We start from the raw sequence: 23,656 nt of genomic DNA, 5'->3' as shown, positions 1-23,656 counted from the left end.
TGAGTACGGGCAGGGCGCTCACCCCGGATGGGTTAAGGTGTGCATGTTCTGCCGTGCTGCAGAAATCTCATGTCCAGCATAGTCAAACTTGGTTCATCACTTTAGGTTCATTTAGTAGCACCATTGCCTGCTAAGCCCTGACCCTGCGGGCCTCTCCTCACCACCCACCCACGATCCGGCGCTGCCCTTCCATGCTTGCCCGTGGCGCGGCTCATTCCCTTCCCGTGCGTGCTCCGAAACCCATTTTCCGCAACGCCTTGTTTCCAAAAGGGCCGTTAAAAACTCTTCAGAACTGGTCTTATCCTTTTTCCTTTGCTCTGTTAGGGTAGTTGTCATTCCTAGAATAGCTAGCACCTGGTATTTCCATGCTCTTATAAACTCTTTAGGATAACATGAGGTTGCAAAAGATGGGAAGAACAGTTTAAAAAAAACCCCAAAACCAAAAAACAGTAACTTCCCATACCCCAAACCAGTGTCTTTGGTTTAAAAAAAAAGAAAAAAAAAAGAAAAAAAGCCACTGTAGACCTAATTTTGCATAGCTATTTTGCTGACCTTGCCCATTCATCTGTACTCTGTGAAATATATTTAAACTTTGGTTATTGGTGTTTCAGTTAAAATATTGTTACCTTGCAGTTTAATATTAATAGTAGCTGACCCTGGTTTCCTCCTCTCCGAAGCACATGGTGCCTTATTTCCTATTTATTGTTCTAAAATGACTCTTCCCTTTCTTTCTTATGGTGGGGCTTAGGAAAGCACTGTCAATTAACCATTGACAGGCCTTAACACTTAAGTTTTTCAGCATGAGATTCGCTCTGCTGACGGCCATGGAAGCTCTCTGGGTCATTTCTCAGCCCCTTTTGCTTGGTATCTCTGTTGGAGGTTTTCCTCCGCTGAGCTCCAAGCTGCGCTTGGCCCCGTCACCTAGCGAGGCCGCAGCTCTTCAGCCGTACCGAAGAACGTGATTTCAAAAGCTCCTTATAAAAATACAAGTAAGTGAGCGAGTGACAAAGGACTTGGTGTTTATCTTTTTGAACAATGGAAAATACCCAGTAGCCAAAATCTGCTCCAGTTATTTAGTGTCTTTGTTCCAGCACTGTTTTGTGGGCACAGAGTTTAATTCTGTAAGAATGCAGGGAAATGGTAACTTTCGATTTTGTGTTTAAAAAAAATAAATAAAACGATTAAAGACATCAAGCTTTTTTGCTTGAATTTTTTTTTCTTGCACCGTACCATTTTTCAAGGGAAAAAATGAGCAAAGCCTAAGAAGGATATCATACTGTACGTTACAAGACTGAGGCTAGTTTCATAATTAGATGAGACCTTAAAATAGATGTGGGTATCTTCATTGTTCTGCAGACCGTTACAGTTTGGAAAGGCTTGGTGCAAAAGTTGATGTTTGTTCTCTGATAATAGATTTGGTTTGCAGATGAGGACTAAGTTGTTATCAAAACTAAAGCTCACTGAAACAAAATAATATTGAAATCTAACGTGCTGATCAAAGTTGGAAATGCTGATCAAAGTGGGAAATAGTGGAACTTGCGGTTTTAAGAAGAAAAACTCTGGAAGAGGAAGAGTTGCTAAAAATTATTCCCGTTATGCAGTTGTCAGAGGAACTGAAGTGAGTCGGGGCGTAGAGCAAATAGTGCCATCTTCTGGCATTTAGTGATAACTAGATGCCTGATCTGAGATCCAGGTATGGTGACAATATGTCCGTGATGCATATCTTCATCAATGCATGAGGGAGTAGATAGGGTTAGTTACGTATTCTGGAAAAGTAAAATCCTTTTTGAGCATTGGTGTAAAGAACCTGGTTATGAGAAAATTGGATCAAACGGCTGGATTTGTTTCAGAAATTCGGCGTACTGCTGACAACCCACCTGGCTGTAGATGCTCGGTGTTCTGCCAGGCTTCTTCCCCTGTGCTTTGACATCTCCAGCCCTGTTTCCTCAATCCTTCTGCCAAGGAGTTGGGCCTCACCGCACAAAGAGCTGCCGAGAAGAACTGCTTTAATCCTGCTTAATGGTTCAGTTCTGGTCTCTCCCCACGGTGACTGACACCACTAAGTTCTGCCTGGTTGATAGCCTGGCTGATTTTATGGTGATTGTATACTACAAATACGGTTTTGAGTTGCTGCGTAAGAGTTGGCACGCTCTTTTGAATTGCCATGCCTCCGTCACAGGAAGGCGTCTTATCAGACGTCTCACCTTCCTCACATTTTGTTTTGCAGGTGGCACCCGAGAGATTGGATCTGCCCTGACCAGGATGTGTATGAGACACAGGAGTATAGAGTCCAAACTCAGGCAGTTCTCCAGGTGAGTGGTTCTGTGCCTGGCCCGGAGCCCGAGATTTGGCTCTCGTTAGCTGCTGGACCGCAATTACAGCGTAGCTGTTGTGCAGCCCCTGTTACTGAGGAATGCATAAAGCTGTTCCCCAGCATTGGCTTTCCAGCTGATCTCGGTGAGAACAGCCTTTCTCCTCTCTCCCCCAGCACGCTAAGTGTTTTAAAAGCCAGGAAACACAGCATTTCCCTGCATCTTCTAGGATTTGGACTCATCGCCTCAAATCACACTAAATGCTGCAAGTTCCCATCGTCAGTTTGTCAGTCGGTGCTGAGCAGCCTGCCGATGGGGCAAGGGACCTGTCCTTGTGTTTTGGGACTTTAAGCCTTTTCACCAAGTCTGAAAGCAGCAGCAGTATTGTGCTGCTGCTTTGACTTACCTGAGAACCCAAATAGCTTGCAACCAAAAAAGAAGTTAATATGGAAAAGTTAAATTCCATCATCCCTTTCTTCCAGTTAAAGTCGGACTGTGAAGGTAATGGGAGAGTAGCAACTTGCAAGTAAGCGGGGCTATACATAAAGCACAGCCTGCTTCTGTAGTATGTACACGTGTTTCTCTTTAACCAGAGATGCAAAATGAGTACTTGACCCGAGGTGAACCAAGTAATGCTTTACCATTTGCTTGATGACTTGAGATTTCTCCCCTTTATTTTTTAAAAGGTATTTGTGAAGGAATTGGCTTCACAGAGGGAACTTTCACCTCTGTTTACCCAGAGTTAGCTGTTTCAATAGTGCCGTCTCAATCCAGTTAACCTAGCGCAGCCTTGCTAGTGTTGTATCACAAACTCCGCTGCTCCTATGGCTCTTCTTGCTTACTATTCCCAGTAGCAGTGCCAGGCACGGCATGGGCGCGGAGTCTGACTTACCTCCTCGCTCGAGCCCCGGCTGGTGAGAGGTGAGGCTGCTTAGTGGGCAGGATGCTGATAGCTCCTACAGCTGCTCGCTGTCATCCTGTGCATGTACGTGTCCTGCGTAAGTTTATAACCTTCACGGGCACGTAAAACCCTTCAGTCTCCAGGGTGTTTGTGTAGACTACTCTTTGCGTGCCGGATGAGTGGGATCTAGCTGTTTACGTTGGCCCTGTTTCAGGTCACTCCTCTGGTTTACACTCAGTTCCTCCCCGCCACGAACTGCTGCACAGTAATTCTGGTTTATCTTGTGATGGGGACTTTTTGATCCAGTCCTTTCTTTAGCTTTCTCCAGCTCATGCATTTTTGTGTTCTGATATTTACATTGTGACACTGGTAGCTGTCGCAGCAAAAAGTAAAAATATTCCAGTGTTGACCTTGGTTCTCTATGTAAGAATAGGGGCATCTGCATGATTTGATTGCTCTTTGTGTTTTTTCAACAAAATTAGTGCTTTAATTGACTGTCTGATAAACCCACTTCAAGAACAGATGGAAGAGTGGAAGAAAGTGGCCAATCAACTGGATAAAGACCATGCAAAAGGTAGTTACAGAGGAAGAATTCTTTAATAGGAGTAAAATTGTAATACCAGTTTTTCTTCCTCTTTTAATGGTTGTACTGGGGAATGAAATGACGCATGCTTAAATATGTATAGCAACTTTTCTCTTTTAAAACACTACATCCAAAAGTGCCTAACATTTTTTCACTCTTGCACATATATTTTGAAGGTGTAGTTTGCAGGACCCCAAGTGATAGGTTTTTTTTCTAGGCTGGTAGGCAGTCATTGGTTTTAACTCAGTTAGTATACTCTCGCTATATGATCTCCCATAGTGCAGAGGATGCCACATCTATCTCTGCAAAGCTCTGAGGTGTAGTTAAAAACTAACTGTGAGATCACGGTATGTCTCAGCCATAGCATTCTCCAGAGAAAGCACAGCTCTCTAAAACATTCAGTGCAGTTATTTTATATCTGGTGGGATACAGAGATGTGTACCCAGGGAGCTGCAAAGCTGTGTCGTTGCACCCGAGGTGCTCAGAGCTGCAGTGCTGAGCACACTACGGAGGCTTTCCTGGGGGAGCGAGCAGGGGGCAGCGGGGTCCTGCACGGCTAGAGCTTGTGGGTAGATGGCTTCAGCTTTGCAAAGCTCCTGCCAGGGGATGATGGCCCTCTAGCACAGGCACTAAAAGCTGGTCACGGTTCACCACTGACCCTTGAAAATTCAAGACTTTGCTCTGCCTGGTAAAAGCAGCACCATGGTGGTTTATTACGGGGAGGTAGGGCCAACTCACCAAAATGCAGAGACCCCCAGAGTTTAGGGGACAGGGTTGGGTGTTGGAGGTGTGGCTGGCCCAGACACAGTTCCTGTGCCTGCCACCAGCCTGCTTCTGTTTTCCCATCTGTAGAAGAGCAGTAACATTGACCTCCTCTGTTAAAGTGTGTGTATGTGAAGACCCATACATACTTTCCATCTTCTTTTTTTATTTTTATTTTTTTTTACTATCAACTTTCATATCTGGTATCTTTAGCGTGCCTAGATGGAGGTGGAATATTTTGTTCTGGGTTTTTAATTCTCCTGGGGTTTGCAGCTCATCTAAAAATGAGGACAGCTGCAGTATGCTCCACTTCATGTGCAAGAGCTGGCAACATGACCCTTTCTTGGGCAAAGTCTTAGCACCCTCTCCCTCTGCCTGGCTTTCCTGCTGGATAGGGATCATAGGATCTTCTCTGCCTTGCCATTTCGGGATCCTGGTGTTTGAACACAGATGTTTTGAGAAGCCTGTCATCTCCATTTTCTGTTCCTGAGAGTGGATGAGTCTCTCAAACAAAAAGCACTCTCATTTTGTACTGTGTTCTCAGCTGTTACTTCTGTAAAGACTTGTTTGTTTGGGAAAGATTCAGTTTGAATGCGCTCGCACCCTAAAACATTTTATTTAGCCAAACATATAGGCACTACAAAACATGAATTCTAAGCTGTTTTGATTAAAAATAACTGTCCTCTTAAAATTCGTAGTCTAATGTCTTTAAGCATAGCCTTTTCTGTGAAAATCCTTTATTTTAATATCAAGTGTGTTGATACAGAGACTGTGTGTTTTTTAGAATACAAAAAAGCCCGCCAAGAGATAAAAAAGAAGTCGTCTGACACACTGAAGCTGCAGAAGAAAGCAAAGAAAGGTAACTTGCTCCATACTTGTGCTCTTAAGCACCTTTTGTGCTGTGCTTATTGACGCAGATTGAACAACAACAGGGCTTTCTAGTCTAATAGCTCAGTCCCCTGTAATGTACTACTGATATGTGCTTGAATACCAGGGTACAATTACTCTGTGTCACTTAAATCATATTTGAATGCTGCTGTCTAATGTTCTTACACAAAAGCTTTGAAGCTGTTTGTACAGAGTCAGTCATTTTTTGAAACAGAACACTTGCTGCTAACTGATTCCTGTTAAGAGCATTGATGCTGTAACACGACGCATGCAGATACCTGTAAAATATTCTACAATCTTTTGGAATAATATAAAAAAGCCATTATGTAAATGCTCTGTAACTATTAACATTTCTCGCTGTTCTGCCTTTCCACCCTCTTTTTTTTTTTTTTTTTTTTTTTTGCAGCCTATAATCTCCTAAATCTTACATTATTCCTCAGTGTGTAAGAAGGTGGTATGGGTTGTCATCAGGGAGGGCGCTTGGCAACCATAGAAAACTAGAGATGAGTAGGAAAGGAATGGGAGGTCTCCACAAAAGGGGTCTTTCCCTTTTAGCAGCTGAACCTCATGCTTCTATTGCTCTCCCACCACCAACTTGTCATAGGAGTTTCTTCATCATATTCGTGGAAACATGCATCCACTCAGATACTTGCAGCATTACCATCACTAAGGGTGTTATTTAGCTAGGTGCAAACTCATCTGGAGCTTGTATGGAAGCAGATTTGCTCGCTCCCTTTCCTGGCTCTGGGCTCCTACCAGCTTTCAACAGCTCTCGGGCTGCAGGTTGCAGCTTGTGCTTCCCCTCCTGCCTAAAAACTATGAGCCTGGAACGTGAGCAGAATGAACACTGGGGCCAGGAGTTTCTTGAACTTTTCAAAACCTGTAAGTTTAGACCTATTGTACTTTATCCAGAGCAGGTGATCCCTAGCTGTCCTTCCGAATAGGTGAGTTAATGATTACAGTGGTAGAGCCACATGGCTGGCAAACTGCTCTTCAATTTTAACTGACTTACAAGAGGGATGAGGAAGGGCACGGAAAGACGCAAGCTAACAGAAGAGCTTAGCTACGTGTGCCCAGTGAGTGCGTCTGTGTGTTGCTGGAGAAGTCCAGCATTTTGGGTCAGAATGTTTATCATTAGGGGATGTGATTTTTTTTTTTTTGTGATAAGACCTTTTTTTGGTTGTTTTGTTAACTTGTTTACCATTTTGTGCGATGAATTGCCTGATTTCAGACACTGCTTTAGAGAGTGTACTGTTCCCTCCCTCTCTCTTCCCTTCCTTCCCCCTTTCTGGTCTGACCCCTGTTGTTCACTGTAACAGGAGCAGTCCCTTGGTGTCCAGGAGGTGGGAACTGAGAAGAGCATGTCCATGTCCTGGGAATGATCAGTGATTAAGCTGGAGCTTGTTCCTCTAAGTTGACAGATATTTTGTTCTGTCAGCAATAGTTAAAGCAAGTAGGCTGAAGCTCTCGTGCTTTCTCCCTGCATTTTGGGTTCCTCTCTCCCTCCCCTGAACATGCCGTGCCTAACCAAGAGGAGGTCAGCCCACCAGTGTCTTGTCCTGCTTCAGAATTAAACATCTTTAGTGGGGAGTGGAATAGGCCTCATTTTGCTATCGTTTTTATAGCAGCAGTGCTGCAATTAAGTATCTTGATTATTTTTTTAGAGCCATTCCCTCGCTTCATTTTGCAATGTTAGGAGATGCTCTCAGAGCTGTCAGTGAACCTCCTGTATTTCCAGGCAGTGGGATCTCGAACCGGTGTCACACACGTGGCACTTGGGTCCAGAACTGAAGCCGAATGGGGCTGAGGCAGGGTGAAAGCCAGCTGCAAAGAGAGGTGCGTGGGGATGATGGAGGTGATGAAGGCACCCAGGTAGCCAGCACAAGGAAAAGGAGGAGCTGCAATAACTTTTTTAGGAGCTCAGAGCTGTAAACGTCTGTTCCCTCTGCCCGTGGGAAGGAGAGACGCAGCGAGGTGCTGAGGCTCGTGCAGACGTGAGAACAAATACCTGAACCTGCCAGGCACAGATGGGAGGGAAGTGGGAGGAAAATCTATCTTTTGACAGACTAGTTAAAGCAGTTAAATATAGAAGGGAAAAACGTAGCAGGTGCCTTTTGCCTTCTTTGCCTTTTTGATCCTTACCTTGCAGGAGGAAAGCATTTGTTTGAATTTGTAAGAGCAGTGTCAGATGTTACTGTGTGAACTTTGTTGTATGTCTTCTCCTGACAGGTCTCTTTGTGGTACATTGTGCAGTACGTTGCTTTTTTCGCTGAGGCAAAAACATAAACAAGAAGGGGTTTATTTACAAAACGGTAGCTCGCTCAAACCGATTTTGCTTTGGGTCACAAGTGAGGTTTGAACTTGCTGGCAGGGAAAGTCTCTGGTGACCTGCTCCCGGCATGTGGCTGAGTGCATGGACGCTCCCTTTATTGTGTCTTCAGCTCTTCTGTTTCCTTGTTGATCAGACTTGCTCTTTTGTGCTGTTCTTCCTTGAGCAGGGCCTGTCCCTTGATTTTCTGCAAAGTTACTGACTCACAGGACCTCTAAAACAGCAAACCCATTCTCTGCCTAGTGCTCGTAAGAATGGTTTTGAATTGACCTTACGATCATCTGTGGGCAAGTGAGATGTTTGCCCAGTTCTGGATTTGATTAAATACTGTGCATGCTACTAAAATTGCCTTTCAAGCTTTTTCTAAGCAAGCTTTCTGCCATGGCTGGATGGGGCAGTGGTTTGCTTTGGACAGCTTTAGATCTAGAAGCTGAGATACAGCCCTGCACTTCTCACTCGCATGTGTTATGACGGTGGTGTCCTCTCTCACCATCGTGTCAGGCTGCAGAGCCTATGTCCTGCAGCATCTGGCCTGCCCCTTGCATGGTAGCTGCTCACTCCTTGCTTGCATCTCCAGGGCTTTGGGGGAGAGGTCTGTGGTCCGTGTGGCTCATCCCGGCAGGCATGCTGCAGGTCGGGCATCCCTGGAGCACCAAAGGGATGGGAACGTTGGGGTTTGCCTCTTCTCTGGCTTTGCATGGTCTGTCTGGTCCGATTCCATGCAGCCAAGCTAAAAGTTCAGGTCTGGCATTTGAGATCGTTTCTCAATGTTTGCAGAGTAGGTTTGTTTTTTGTTGTTTATTTTTTAATTGCAATAAAGGTACTTCCAAAGCAGGAAATGGTTAGGAAAACAACAGACTTCCGAAACAAACCCAAAAGGTCCTATGAGTCCTTTTTAGAAGTTTGCTGGAGTATAGCTGATAAATGACAAGTCTTTGTGGAAATGAAAGTATTGTGCTTTGAAGGACCTTTCAGGAGTGATTTTCATTCTTTTTGGTATCTTAGACTGTAAGAAATCCATGTGAAGTCAAAATATGTGCAGTCTAAATAGGATCCTGGAGAACCAGATGTGGTCCCTGGGGTGTCCTGCTCCTCTCTCCTTAGAGCCATGTTCCCAGGAGGTGAGGCCTGTAGGGCACATCGCCTCCCCAGCACTGAAACTTTGCTCTTTTCCCCAGTTTCTAAACGGATGAGGCTACCCAGTGGATGAACTTATGTACACCATCTTACAAATTGCTCTTTGTTTTCAGACAAGCGTTGGACATCAAAAATCGGCCTACCTAACCTGATTCAGCAGAATAATTATGCGTATATTTAAAACGAAGCCATGTTTAGGTTTTATGCTGAGTCAAGGCCTCTAGAGTTAAAGCTATAGCTGCTAGAAGTTATTGCAGCTATACTGAGCTCAGAGAAAAGGCAGCAGCAGCTTTGGCTCTGCCTGTGACCATTTCGGAAGGTTAACAAAATGCATGACTTCTAGTTCCAAAAAAAGAAGAAGGAAAAAAAAGAAAAAAGGATCTAACTGTAACACTGAAATGACTAACTTAATATATAACAACATATCATGTGAAATCTGGTGTGTGTGTGTGTTGGCTTTTTTCTCTGTATTTTTTGACTTTGGACATTTATGATTGAGTAGACAGGTTTCAATTCGGCTCATAGCATATCTGGAAGGTTTCACTTTGAGGCTATTCGCATGGTACTGTGTGCTAACTTTGAGAAGAAAAGTGTTTAAATCCAAAGGGATTTTTGAAAAGGAATTACATATAACAGTCCCAATAAAAGACCAAGACTATTATAACATATATTAATGTAAAAGCTGAATTTTGCCTTTATTCAGAGATGTTTCTGCAGAGTGCCATAAACATTCAGCACAACATTTCATCTTGTCTTGTCAGTGCTGAGTATCCAAATGCACAACCTGTACTTTGCGTTATTCAGCGGTTTTTGAAAGTATGCTTACCAGCCTTTTAATGAAATTGAGAGAGCAGGATGATGATCAACTTAATGTAATACTGTCGAAAGTGCCTTTTCTTCTCCCTCCTCCCACTTAGCTGAGATGACATGTTTGTGTTTTTAGAGCCTTTGCAGCTGTTTTTGTTGTACACTCTGGTCTTTGCAAACTATAATAATTGCTGTACTGTTCTCAGGGATGGTTGTGCAAATCCTATGACTCTTAGCTAAAAAACACGAAACTCTTCCACACAATTATAACTGAGGAACATCCCAGTTTTTAAGCAAATGCAGACCTCCTCGTTCGGGTACTTTGCCTGGTCCTGTGCTTAGCACTGTCCCGGAGTGACAGTCTGGGGAGGGAGGACCTCTGAGCGGACCCCGGCTCCACTAGCTTGTTTCTTCAAATGGATCAAGCGTGGGGTGATGAGCGAAGGGAGAGCCAGGACTCGCTCTGCAGATATGATATGGCTCAGGAGGAGGGGAACTAATTAGCAAATTATCCTTATCTGTTTCAGGGAAAAATCCTGTGTGGATTTTTGTAGTGCCTGAGTTCCCCCCTGCCCCGGCCCAGCCTTTGCAATGTAAGCTCCACTTTATAAAACTTCAGTGAAGACATGTTGCCAGCTCAGTGACCGCAGATCTTTCTGAGTTTCAATTTCATTCCTTGAGTTTGAATGTCATTTGACACTTTTCTTCTTGACATCTAGCCAGGGTTATTGCAGAGCTTAATATAAACTTCTTCTAATTAAAACGTGCATATCACGGTTAATCTTTTTGATGTTCTTCCACACTGCATCGGCAATTAGTGTTTCATTTAATTAACAATCTATTAATGTAATGGCAGTGGAGAGCATCAAAAAGTGCTGTGGTTACTAGTGCGGCAGCCGCCTCGGGTTTCCGAGTTTCCGAGGTTCCCCTTTCCGCACTGGGGTGTGCACCTTGTGCCTCTTCCCCCGCTCGAGCAGAGTCTGACGGTTGGCTATGTCGTGCACTTTCTCTGAAACACACATTACCGTGTTCTTGCCTAAGAGTCTGCAAGCCGAACAGAGTTCCTAAACTGTTTAAATTTCTTAAAATAAAACTGCATGATAAATAACCGGGTGTTTGATTTACAGCAGCTCATCAGTAAGCAAAGCTAATGCGTTTGCCTTTAGCAGCAGCAGAAGTCAAAATAGGCTACTCCAAACTGCTCACTCTCCTGTCTCAGAGCTGATGATAATGTCTAAACTCTAGGAGTGCTGGAATACCAGTTTGACTTTTTTTATTTTCCTTTCTGTGTCAATTTTGTGTCCTGCAATTTCTCATCATGCGCACCTGCCTGACAGCTGAGGCTCTGGGTAAGTCTGTGCCATGCTGTAACCCTGGTGGCTGGTTTATTGTAGCCCTTGCTGTGGCCTCTTTATGGTGTCTGGTCTTCACTAACTGCCTAGACTTTAATTTCTAATGAAACTAAAACATTGCCCAATCTCAGTGAACAAACTATCTTTTGATTTGTATCTTCTTTTGGCATCTAATTGGAGCACTGTAAAAGAAGAAAATCGGTTTTGTAGCCGAACCTCTGGTTTATTTTAGAAAGGGATTAACATGGACTGATTAAATTGTATCACAGTTGCGAGAGAAGCTAAATAGAATAGACTTGTCATCAAGGTGATGTTCCCATAATTGAATATCTTATTGTTAATATGACTTTTAAAGTCTAGAGCTTAGTCCTTAGTGGTGTTTTTTGTAAACCTGTGGTCCAAATCCCTTTTCTCTGAAATTCGCATGCACCTTTCTTAAATGATAGATAAGAAATCACGTATAACTTCATGCTGGGGAAGGGGTGGAATTGGCCTCACAACTGTTTCCTTTTCTGCTGCCTGATCACACCTTTAATCTGTTTAAGTCGGAGTGCTATCTTCAGTCGTTATATTGAAAATGTGAAGTAGTTGCCTTGATCTTCTCTGAAGTGAAATTTAGTGTGTTTGAGAGAAAATACCAGACCTCAGCTGGTAGGAATAATCATGGAGGTGTTTAAAACTGCCCTCTGGAAGAGCCTAGATTGATCAGACAGGGAGGCTCTTAATCGAGGTGCCTCGGCTGGGCTCCTGGAGCTGGGCACTGGGCACCTACCACCTGGGCTCCTGGTTTGAAACTGCACTTTGTTTTTCCTGGTTCGCAATTCGATCTGCAAGTTTCCTTTGATAACTTGGACGTTGTCTTTTAAGAGACAGCTTAGTACTTGGGAACATTGGCAGCTGATTCAGATCTCCAGCAGTCGCTGGAAAGACTCAGATTTGGTTGCTGAATTTCTGGAATTAGCTTCTAAAGTTAACCCCAGCAATGAGGTTTTCCACCTTTCTGTAAGCTGCTACAGGATTGCGTTATTCTCAGTCTAGGTCCTTATTAGTTTGTTGACTTTACTGTGCAGGACTCAAAGGAGTTGCTCATCCTGGAAGATTGAGCAGGTATGCTGTTGTGAAGGAAACGATTTGGGGACGAATGGTTTTGAGCTCGTTTTGGTTTCTACTGGTAGATGTGCGCTCAGCATTTGATTATACAGTGTCAATGCTGGCACTCCCTATAAAGTGTCCATGTGGAATTTTTAAGACACCCCAAAAGAATGAGAGGGAGCAGTCTTTAGGTGAGAATGGGAACATGGAAAATATTAATTTCACCAATATTTATTGCATTATCTACTTTGCCAATAATAGCATAACTTTAGCAGTCAGACTTAGACTGAGCATTTAAAAATCATTGCTGCTCTTTGCTATTGTTGATAGTTTTGCTAGTTAAGTTGCCTTATAAAATATAAGCATGAAATTGGGTTGAAAATTAGACTTACCTTTTGTCTTCTCCCTAATATATTCCTTTGACTGAAGTTTTATTTCAAACAGTGGTTATTTAAGAATTTGCATGAGGCTTTTAGCCATAGACCACTATAAAACTGATGTTTTAATGCACATCAGTCCTTTAAAGCTCTTGCATGTCATGCGAGTGATGTGAAACACCCTCTCTGAACATAACATATGAAGACTATTTGGTGAGTAATGGTGGATTCATGTCAATATTGATGAAAAGTGATTCAGCAACTGGAGTTTGCTCTCTCTGCTGCTTTTGGTCCTGGCAGGATGCAGGCAAGCTGTAACTTCTGGTTCTGCATTTCTGTTCCTCACTACAGCACCAAAGCTCCCTTTGGAGAAAGGGTGGATTCACATTTCTCCTGGCTTTTCAGATTATCTCGTTCTTCTGCGTGCAAAGGGATGCGTTTTGCAGAGCCATCCTTACAGCATACTCATTTCTGGCTGACTCCAAGTCAGAGATTGGTGACTACAGTGGACAAGTTTGACCATTTCTAGAGCTCAGTGTTTTGGTGCGTTGTTCAAACCAGTCTGCAGCTGGGGTAGGAGTGTCCGTTCAGGTCCACCTTTGCCCACCATCACCATCACGTGCTAAATGATGAGACTGTTCTGGAACTATTTTCTGTCGTTATAAAAATTGCATTGGTTTGGAAACGTTTCTAAATGTGTAACCTAAAGCCTTTACTGTGCTAGAGAGAATAATCAATTGTTAATGTTCCTTATGAAAGTGTAGCTCATATCCACAAAAATAGATTGCAATAGATTTTCCAATAGACTACAAAAACAGCGCAGTCGGTTGTCAGGGATACCCTAAATAAGTGACCTTCCCTGACAATTCAAAGGGGAAAAACCATCATCGATCTCAAGCAGGGGATGCAGTGCCCACAGGGTTTGTAGCCCTGGTGCCCTGGAGACCTGGTGTCTACAATGGCTTTTGACACTGATGTTTCCTCCTGAGAAACGTAGCGGGTTTGGACCAAGGAAGGCCGGAGGCCAGTGGGGAGCAACGGAGATGCGCAGCCTTCCCACGCGTCCTCGGTGTCCCCAGGCGTAGGAGGGCTGCCCGGGGCTGTGCTCAGGAGGAAAAGGGTTGAGAGAGAGCTGTTTTTGTGCCCTGTAGACATCTGACTTGAGAAGCTCATCCAGGCGATTCAGAGCACCTAAGCTGGTTCACTGCTGTGAATTACGCCTTGGAGAGCTTGGCTGTTTTCACTGACTGCACAGGCACCCAAGAGCCTCAGCTCCGTAAAAGTGGTTGTGAGTAGATGGTATGTCTATTAATTTCCTGATTCACTTAAGGGAGTAAAATACAAATGTTACAGAGGTGCAAAGGGTGCTGGAGAGCTATGTGGTTTTATACACAGCAGTTCTCCAGAGTTGAACTGGTGGGTGCATGATTTAGTTAGCAGTTTATATGTTTTGCATCTGGTACAGCCATACGAACGATCCAGTATCTAGGGTTGAAGAACATGAGCTTACTTCACCTGCAGTCATTTCCAGGCAGCTCTCCAAATAAAGGTTCTGGGTAGTAATGTAAATCTCAGTTTTGTAAGGAGTTTGAAAGCACAACTCCAGGGAAGTGTAAAATGATTAATTGCTGCATCTGCTTGCAACACTGAGTAGGAGAAAGGGCCTGAAACGTACAGAGCAGTGGTCAAAGAGAAGGCCATCGGTTTATCCCCTGAGGTGGAGACAAATAAGAAGGCACAGGCCAGTTAGGGAATTATCTACAATTTTTCTAAAAAGTTTTTGTTTCTGGTAAGTAGTAATTTTGAGAGAAAGACCAGATAACTCTACAGCTTCAGACTTTGTTTTAAAGTTATTTGTTTCCCAAAGAGTTTTATGATCCACCTTGCACCAGTCAGTCTGGTCTCGAGGGTGGGACATTGGGAGTTCATGCCGATAACTCGGTCCCTGTGTGCCCTTGGCAGAGGCTGTGCTGGGGCTGCCCGGCCCGCAGGGACGCCATTCCTCAGGGATGCACCTCGGAGCGCTGGGCATGGGGACCTGTACAGTTTTATCTGGATTATGTTTAACTCTGTGCAGAGGAGATTTGGGTATATCCAGCCTGTAATGCCTCTAAGCCAGTGATTCTCTTTGCTCCACTCTTGCTTGGTCTTTTCTCTTCTGGTTGTTTATTAGTGCTGGGGAACCGATGGCTTCACCTTGCTGTGAAGTATTAAGTCATAGGTATGGTAATAAGGCAAAGGCTTACCTTTGTGCCTCTGACCTAGAGTCGTCTTGTGGAACATGGCATTTTGTACTGCCCGCATCAAGAAGCTTTTTTCTTCCTCCTGCTCATAGCTTTAAATCCTGCATGCACAAGGACTGTCCATAAAACGGATTGTCCATAAAAATTGGTTTTTTGGTAGCTGCTTGTAACTTGCACATCATTTTTAAATGTGGTCTTACTGGTATTGAGCAACAGTGGAATGGAAATGCACCTGGCATTCTTACTTTGTCTGTGGTATTTCTGGAAGATTTGAGAAAAATTTATGCAACCGAGGCTCTTTAAAATAATCAGGGTTGTAGGCTGCATGAAAAGATCTTGTAACTGCAGCAGTGTTGACTCAGTAATGCTAGAGTTAAGCAGCTCTTCACTACTAGAGGAACGAATTTTTGACATGATGCGGGGTAAGCAGTTGTTGCAGAATAAGATGCTTAACTGTCACAGAAAATTTTAGTGTTATGTATGAGCTGGCTTATGGTGAACTAGGTGAAGCTTTGTGTTGGCAAAGCATTGTGTGTGTTTTGGGTTTTTTTTTATTTTTCATGGACAAATACTGGACTGGACATATTTATATATTTTAGATGTGAATAGTTATTTTTTGTTTGTTCGTTTTGGACTTAGAAATGAAGAAAGCTGTTTTACCAGTTGGCTTGTGTAAAGCAGCTGAATCCTGTGGTCCAACGCTCGGTATCATGTCCCTACTGTCATGTCATATAGGAGACTCATTCACTCATGTAGTGACTCCACAACGTTGCCAGCAGGAGCTTGCCAAGCATGACAGTAGGAAGGAAGAGGAGCATGCCTGGGATTAGTGACGAATGTCCTCCTAATCAGTAAGGTGTTGATTGTCAGCAAGGATGATGTGAGAGGTTTTAACAACTAACAGCTTGAGAGAGTCCCTACATGAAATGCTCTTTGCCTTGGTGAAACTTTCTTTGAATTGAACTGGATTTCTTCCCTAGGCAAAAGGGGAACATGCTTAATTTCAATGAAAGAAGCCCTATTAATTTGAATTAAGGGAAAATACTGGTTGAGACTTGAATTGCAAAAGCAGTCTGGCAGCAGTGCTGACTGAAAACAAGGGATTTGTCTATATAGATCCACAGTGTTGATAAAATGCACTCTTGATTGTTCCCTGTGTGCAGGACGGGGTGACATTCAGCCCCAGCTGGATAGTGCTTTACAAGACGTCAATGATAAGTACCTGCTGCTTGAAGAAACCGAGAAGCAAGCTGTCAGGAAAGCTCTGATTGAGGAACGTGGCCGATTCTGTACTTTCATCTCGATGCTGCGACCTGTCATAGTAAGAGCTCTCCATTTCGTGTTGGTACAGTGCACAAGTCTGCTAGGTGGCCCCCAGCCTCTAAAAAGAGTAGCTCGTTGTGTCTTTGGAAGGGATTTCTAGAGCTATAGAAACTAGCCGAAATCCTGCCTGCATCTCTGTCTAGGCAGTGGTGAGAGCTGGGCGCTTTCTTATGGGCCCTTGGAGTGATTCGGAGACCAAAGACGCTGAAAATGTTCAAGCCAACTCAGGGAAACAGCCCTTGAGCCCCTATGAATATGGCCCTGGGGCACCGCTAATGTAGCTTCCACCACTTTTTTCTTAACATCACATTTTAATATAAACCTTCTTTACTCCTACTCTAGCAGTAAGACTGAAATATTTCAAGATCTCCCCTGTGTATGTAATGACATTATCTGACAGATTGCAGCCTGCTTCCATGCAGTTTTCTGGCAGCTCTTTCCCTCCTACATGACAGCTTCTTCAATTCGTTCCAAAGGCTTAAGTATATTTTCATAATCTCAGGTTGTCTGCAGCCCGGCGCCAGAACGTTTGTGGCTTTGTGTAAGCTTGGTGTATTTCTGAAGAGGCTTCGGTGTCCTGGGAAAACGTTCCCGATGCTTGTTTACAAAGAGCATCAGCCTCAGCAGAAAACCACAGTTAGAGAAGTAGGAAGATGATGGCTGAGCAGTAGTAGGGGAACTGCAGACTCAGAAGACCTGGATGAGATTACCATGGTAGCTGAGAGATTGCTATGGTAACTTACGGTGCTGATATTGTCAGAGTAGAGCTAGCTCTTGATGTAGTATGAGCCAGCATGAATCACAGACATGGTAATGCTTTGTATCTGTATGGTGCCTTTGTCAAAGTCTCCAAAGCTAGCAAGAAGTATGAATTTAACCCATGTTTACATGCAAGGTTAAAATCCTTAAGGCACGTTAGTGAGTATACATAGAAAGGATAAACCTATTTCAAATGCGGTGAGGATGACTCTCTTTTTCTGAAGACGTGACCAAAAGAACGCTAAGACTTATTTATCTCATTGGTGAGAGAGAGGATGTCTAAGCCTGAGAACTTAAGCAATCTTAAAGTAGGCATAAAACTCTGTGAATGAGTATTTCCAAGCCTCTTTCATAAGTAGTGATTGATTTATGGACAGAGAAAAAGCAACTCCACTGGAGCTGATGACTACAGTCATCAGCAAAATGCAGAAGATTGTATATATTGTGTTTTGGATCTCATTTTTAAAACCGAGGCCATCATTAGCCTTGCTGGTTTGTCCCTTCAGGAAGAAGAAATATCAATGCTAGGAGAAATAACACATTTACAAACCATATCAGATGACCTGAAAAGTCTCACCATGGATCCACACAAATTGCCATCTTCAAGTGAACAGGTTAGCTCTTGTTACTGGGAAAATATTTCAACTTTCAACTTGTACTGTTTTTATGTGTTATGAGAAATACTGACTGCTAGCAGTTAGTGGCTTTACATTAGTTTTTTGTAGATGCTTCACTGCAGCAACATCATTTTTAACATGAGCCGTTTTAACAATTTGATTGTAAAATACCAACTGAGTGGTCCTGAAATATTTGGGCAGCACAATGTAAAATGGTAGCTGTAACACTTTGAAGCATATGAAGATGCCCACCTTCCACCGAGGCTCCGTGAGAAATGAGTGCCACCTCCTGCCCCTACATCAGAGCATCCCTCTTAAGTGGTGAAAGCAGCATGGCTGAGATTAGATAGTTCCTCGCGTTCTAACATTTGAGCTTTTTTCCCGTGCTATCCTTAAAATGCATAGGAAAATATGTATTGTTAAATGACTCCAAATAGGCCTTTTTCCTCCAGCTCTGCTGCGTGAACTCTTACGTGTTTGTTATCACGCCTTAAGCCCCTTATCATTGACTGAAAAGTATAGAGGAGGGAATCTCTGTTGTGAGTTAATACTGAATCGTTGAGGGTTTTTTAATGGGACAGTTCTTAAACTCTAGGGTTATAACAGCTGTGGTTTTTTTTTAAAGGAAGAACAGTTTACAACATTGGTTAAATAAATTAAATCTTAAGTTTCCTTTTAAAAGATTTTTCTGTTCAAACGTAAACTGTCCTTCTGTGATAGCAGCTGTAGTGTTGAAGTATGCTAGCTTTTGGAAACCCAAGGATAAAGCTGACTACCTTGCATAGGAATTGTAGCATACGCAGTCTCATTCTAGCAGAAAACAAACTAGGTCAATAGACATTGAAAACTTGTGGTGAAGAATGCTGCAACAAGCAGATTCTTTCTATTAATAGGAAAAAAAGATTTTCTGAGTCATTGATACTATTGATTATCTTTCATCAGGTAATTTTAGATTTGAAAGGTTCTGATTACAGCTGGTCTTATCAGACTCCTCCATCCTCTCCCAGTACTACCATGTCCAGAAAATCTAGTGTTTGCAGGTAAGTAGATGGGTAATACTTTGTTTTAACCTCTTTGGGGGCAAAAGGAGGAAAGTTCAGACTGTGGTACAGATTTGTATTTGCATAATTAAATCTTAAGTAAGAACTCTTAATGAAATCAGTCCCTCATGGTCTTCATCCATTTATGTGTGTGACTGAGAATATTAAAAAGGATGGGCATGACTGAACAACTTTTGAACTCAAGACAACTTGAGGATGCTTTTGATTCAGTTCTCTTGAACCCATTTCAGATCGAAGAGCAGACTGTACTGATCTAAGCTCTGGGATTGTTCATTCATAATTTCCTTTTCTGTTTTTCATATGATGGCTTTTTAGATTATTCTAAGTAGCTGTTACTAATCAGTAAGTTAAAGTGTTCGAAAAGGAAAAACATCCTTGTCGATTACCCTATCAGTCTGGTAGATGGAAATGCATTTTTTTGATAAAAGTTTTTTGACTGTTTAGTGCTGTCTAATGCTGTCCCCAAATATGTTGGAACACTTGGATTCTGTCGACGCTTTCTCTGTAAAAACTGTTTTCTCTCATAAAACAGTTTATTAGCATGTTACCCCTGTACCCTGATGTCTACACTTACTGTTTCCTTTTACTGAAAAGGAAGATACTCTATTGTGTATTCTGCTCTAACACCTTTGTAGCTGCTCTCAGATGATTACCTTTTAGTTTGCTTTATGAATAATGTACTACAGGTTCCCTGTGTATGAGCAAAGTTATCTATAGCATGTCAGAACAAGTGAACATGACTACTTGTATGTATGTACTTGCCTCTGCATGCAGATATATATATATAAAAAAAATGCTATACTTTTTTATATATGTGAAAACACGCATATTTAAAGCATTGAGCACAGGCTTAAAGATGCAATATCCTGAAGCTGTAAAAGAAAATGGCTGGAAAATCCATCACCTGTTCTGAATCAACCTCATCTTCTTGTGTAGTAAAAACTGTATGGCAAGAGACTGTTGTGTGAGGATAAAAAAATGCAGTGCTCCTCTTCACCTGCACCAGACTTGTACATCTCACTTGTACATGAAATTTGGGAATAGAAGGTGCAGTCCTTGCCCGTGTATCTTTTAGAGCCATCCCTTTAGCTAGGAGGTAGGCTTCTGCCAACGAGAGTAGGAATCTGCCTTCAGACTGACACACCCAGCTAGTCCCTCTCAGTCACCTCCGCAGCAGAAGGGAACTTTGGAAGCTCCCGCGTCGTGACCCATTAGGCATTGCCATCGTTCACGGATATTGGAGATGAAAAGTCCATCTCTTTGGTTCAGAATCTTTTCCTCCGTAGTTCCTAACTGGGGAGTTCTGCTTCTCTTTGGTCACCTTTCTAACTGAAGCTGCCGAGAGGTGTGACTGCCCCGTGCGCGCCTTTTTTCCTGGCAGAGAGTCACCAGGCGGGTGAAGCTGGTCACAGGCACTCTGAAGTATGGGGTTTCGTGATGCTTTCAATAATCCCGTGTGTTGGCCTGCTGGCTGACTGGCACCGCGTGCCCAGGTGCAGCCTTTTAGGTGCACTGTTACACCTTCGACGCCCTGCTGTAGGGAGCTTGGGAAGAATTTGGCTCTTAGTGCAAGAGCAGCAGGGTGTTAAGAGCAGAAGCGAGCTGGGGGCATGTGGAGGCTGCACGTGCATTAAGGCTGGGGCGGGCACGCAGCGATCTCCTCTTCTGGACCTGACCCAGCCTTCAGCTCCTAGTGCCTGGGTTACACAGTGTGATCATTTGAGCAAAATTCAGGGTAAAGTGCCATTTTCTCTGTGGTCACAAAGGATACTGCAGCTGCTTACTATTCTTTACTGATATATATGTGCATATGTATATATATATATTTAAATTTATTTTGTCAACCTCTTTTTTTCTTTTCCGGTTTATGCTGCCTGTTGCTAGCAACACGTGGAATGTTAATTGTACTGTATATGGGTCTCTCCCCACCCCCCCCTTTTGTCTTTTCCTCTCCCCTTTCCTTTCTCTGTTCCTTTTGTCTCTCACAGCAGTCTGAACAGCGTTAACAGTAGTGATTCCCGGTCCAGTGGCTCGCACTCGCACTCACCTAGTTCACACTATCGCTATCGCAGCTCCAATCTGCCTCAGCAGGCACCCATGAGGCTGTCCAGTGTGTCCTCCCATGACTCTGGATTCATGTCCCAGGATGCTTTCCAGTCCAAATCGCCATCCCCTATGCCACCAGAAGCACCTAACCAGGTACGTGCAAGCATGAGAACGAGAAGTGAGCTGGAGACCGTAGCTTGGTTCACCTTTCACAAAAGGATCTTACGTGGTTTTGGGGGTACCTTGGAGCCAGGTTAAGCACTGAGGGTAAGATACGTCTTTCTGAACCTCGTTCATCTAAAAGTTGGGCCTCTAGTTGGAGTGACCTCTTGATGCTCCCTTGGCAGTTAGCACTGCAGGATGGGACAAATCACTCTCTAGGGGCTATGGGTTTCTCTGTTGGCCCAGGACACCTAACTTTCGGATATGTACAAATGAGAAAGAGCGAGAAAAATCCACCATATGGGAGGGAATCAATATTCACTTCACCCACTGAGGTTATTAGTTAATAATCCTACACAGATTGCAATTTATTAGTATCTGGTGGCTGTTTGCTGCTTAATGGACAAACATCCATGCCAGAACAGCCTTATGACCACTGGTATTGACACTGGTGGCTTTGGCAGCAGGACAGCTACTTTTATTCCCTCCAGATGGACCCCTGTAAAGGACCCAGAATCCTCAAAATACCACCAGCAGAGCATCATGTGAAACTGGTTTTGCCACTTTTGGGGATGTGCTTTTGTATAGATAGGCTTGTCCTTTTTGGCCCTCCACTGAGCTCCCTGTAGAAACAAGATTTCTGCAGGAAATACATGTTATATTTGATTCTTTATGGAAATCCTAACAAACTCGACAGATAGGATGATTTCCTGAACCCAGTCAAATTAAGAGAACTTCACTGTAAGGATAAGTGAAACGTTTCCATAATGTCTTCTGGTCTGCAGAGGGAAATTTTTTCTCAATTTGTTGAAGGCAACTGTCCTACAAAAACTTGCTGGCCGTTTGAAGGCAGAGGCTTGCATGCATCCCTGACTTATCTTTCAGCACCTGAATTCTGTTTTCTGGGTTTGGGTTTTTTTTAACAAAACACATTGCAACTGCAGTATTTTTTAATTGAGGCTGAATCGCCAACTCACATTATAAATCCCATCGTAAATCTTAGTCACAGTCCGAGGTGGGCCTCATTTCCTTTTGCTGAGTATTGCTCATTTTTAATACACTCTGTGGTCACCAGAGTAGATTGCCTTTTACTTTAGTAAATGCGGTTGTATTTTTCTTCATGTGCTGGGGAGTAGGTGGTTTTGGAGCCGGTGATAACTTTAATCCTCACACTCAGCAAGCGTTGCCAGTTACCAAGTGTCATCTGCATGCTTTGGCTACTCCTAGACCACCTTCAACAGCACATAGACCCCCCGTTTCTTGCAGAAACATTTAGTCAGCAGCACTTAGTGAAATTTTTAGGATATCATCTGAAACAACCCTGGTTCATTCAAGCTTGGATCATATTCTCAAGGGAAGCTCAAGTTTTTTTTTTTCCTCCTCTCTGTCTCTTTCATTTTAATAGAAATGTTTTGTTTTCAAACATGTACGTCTTCTGCAGTGTCCTCAGTCCGGACACATCAGCATTTTTTTTATAGATGACATCCTGGAACAGATGGATTTAGAACTTTGTGCAGACTAATTAAACGAATGTTTTGTTTAGATGGGCTATGGCTAACCTAAGTGAAATGCCAAAAAGTAAATGAGCACAAATAAACTGGAATAGTAACAAGGTAAGGAAGTTGACTTTTAAGATACATGCATCAGTTTTACTTGCTGGCATCATCTTTGGTTTTCATAGTATCCACTGCACCGGTGTAAAAAAGTGGTAATCTACATGATGATGCAATGTTGGCAGATGAGGATTTAACTTGCAATTGTCCTTAGCATGAAAAAAAAATCCCTCTTTGCGAGTTCCTCTGTTAAGCTGGGGAGAGAACTTAGGCTGGTATCAGCTGGCAGAACATCCCAAAAGTTGGAGTCATGCTGATTTACCCCAGCTAAGAACCTTGTTCCTATGCTTTTACTTCATTTTAGACACTATCCCTAAAGTTGCAAATTGATCCAAACATCATTTGAGCTATTAATGAGCTGTAGGAGGCTGCAGCAGCGTGACGTTGCCTTGCCAAGTGTAGTGTATTGGTATAACGAATAGGTATGTGCTCTGTGTGTCTCGGTTCTGTGTGCCTTTGCACAGGGAAAGGTAGCAGATCATTGCCTGGCCGCTTCATCTGCGCTTGAGTGTCTTGCTTTATATGTTCAGCACTAAGTAAAATGTGTGTGTTGTGCTGACAGAAAATTGTGATTGTGAGCTTACTGAAAAGCTGATCAATTTACAGCGTATTTCGTGTTGTGTGTCTCTAACCAACTGACAGCTCTTCCTCTGGTGTTTTGTTTTCGAGGCTCGGTGGCGGGTGGGCAGGAGCAGCGATAGTGGCTGCTGTTTCTAAAACACCAACGTCCTTGTTTCTGGTAGTGACGCTGGGAAAGCAGCAAAGCAAGCCCTAGAACCAGGAAAGGAAATTAAAAGCTATATATCTTGCACAGGTGGATGCTTTGCTGATAATGTTTGCTAGCTCCATGCTTTGGAAGCTATTAGCAGCAACAAAGGCTCTTTTCTTTTAATAAAAAAAGCAGAAGGGGGCCACAAAATTCCCATATTACATGAGTGAGACTGAGAGCTATATGAGACTTTTTTGCTCTCGCCTACATTTTAGACATTTTTTCCCTATCTGTGGTTTCTGAATAAAATCAGTTTAATTTTCAGTGAAACTCTCTCAAGAAAGGAATAACTAGGGATTTAAACAAACATGATACAGACTTTACCAGAGGAGAGATGACTGGCAAAGTGAAGACTGCTTTTCAGATTATAATCCTCGAGTAGTAAGTCTTTATCTCTTTATTACACTCTGCATAGAAGAAAGGAGAAAGAGCAGTTACTAAACCAGACTCTGATGTCCTTTTTCTGCTTTAGTGTGATCTCCATTCTGCAGCATTGTTGTTAACATCACTGGGAGAGAAGGTG

The 23,656-nt window shown here is 43.1% G+C and overlaps 1 protein-coding gene across 11 annotated transcripts in view; it reads left to right on the top strand.

Annotated features, from left to right (window-relative positions):
• Window positions 1-23,656, top strand: part of MTSS1 (MTSS I-BAR domain containing 1) — a 120,216-nt gene that overhangs the window by 83,483 nt on the left and 13,077 nt on the right. For 5 of the 11 annotated variants that reach the window (XM_026110138.2, XM_026110139.2, XM_026110134.2 and 2 more), the window contains exons 4-11: window positions 2,228-2,312; window positions 3,696-3,787; window positions 5,343-5,417; window positions 11,057-11,068; window positions 15,947-16,104; window positions 17,372-17,479; window positions 18,425-18,522; window positions 20,532-20,742. In XM_026110138.2, the coding sequence (XP_025965923.2) occupies window positions 2,228-2,312; window positions 3,696-3,787; window positions 5,343-5,417; window positions 11,057-11,068; window positions 15,947-16,104; window positions 17,372-17,479; window positions 18,425-18,522; window positions 20,532-20,742 (839 nt within the window). The remainder of the gene's footprint in view (window positions 1-2,227; window positions 2,313-3,695; window positions 3,788-5,342; window positions 5,418-11,056; window positions 11,069-15,946; window positions 16,105-17,371; window positions 17,480-18,424; window positions 18,523-20,531; window positions 20,743-23,656) is intronic. The other 6 variants (XM_026110143.2, XM_026110140.2, XM_026110135.2 and 3 more) reach the window with 2 other exon arrangements.

Source organism: Dromaius novaehollandiae, chromosome 2 (assembly GCF_036370855.1).
Source record: "Dromaius novaehollandiae isolate bDroNov1 chromosome 2, bDroNov1.hap1, whole genome shotgun sequence".
Taxonomy (NCBI): Eukaryota; Metazoa; Chordata; class Aves; order Casuariiformes; family Dromaiidae; genus Dromaius; species Dromaius novaehollandiae.
This window is presented reverse-complemented; position numbering and strand designations above follow the sequence as displayed.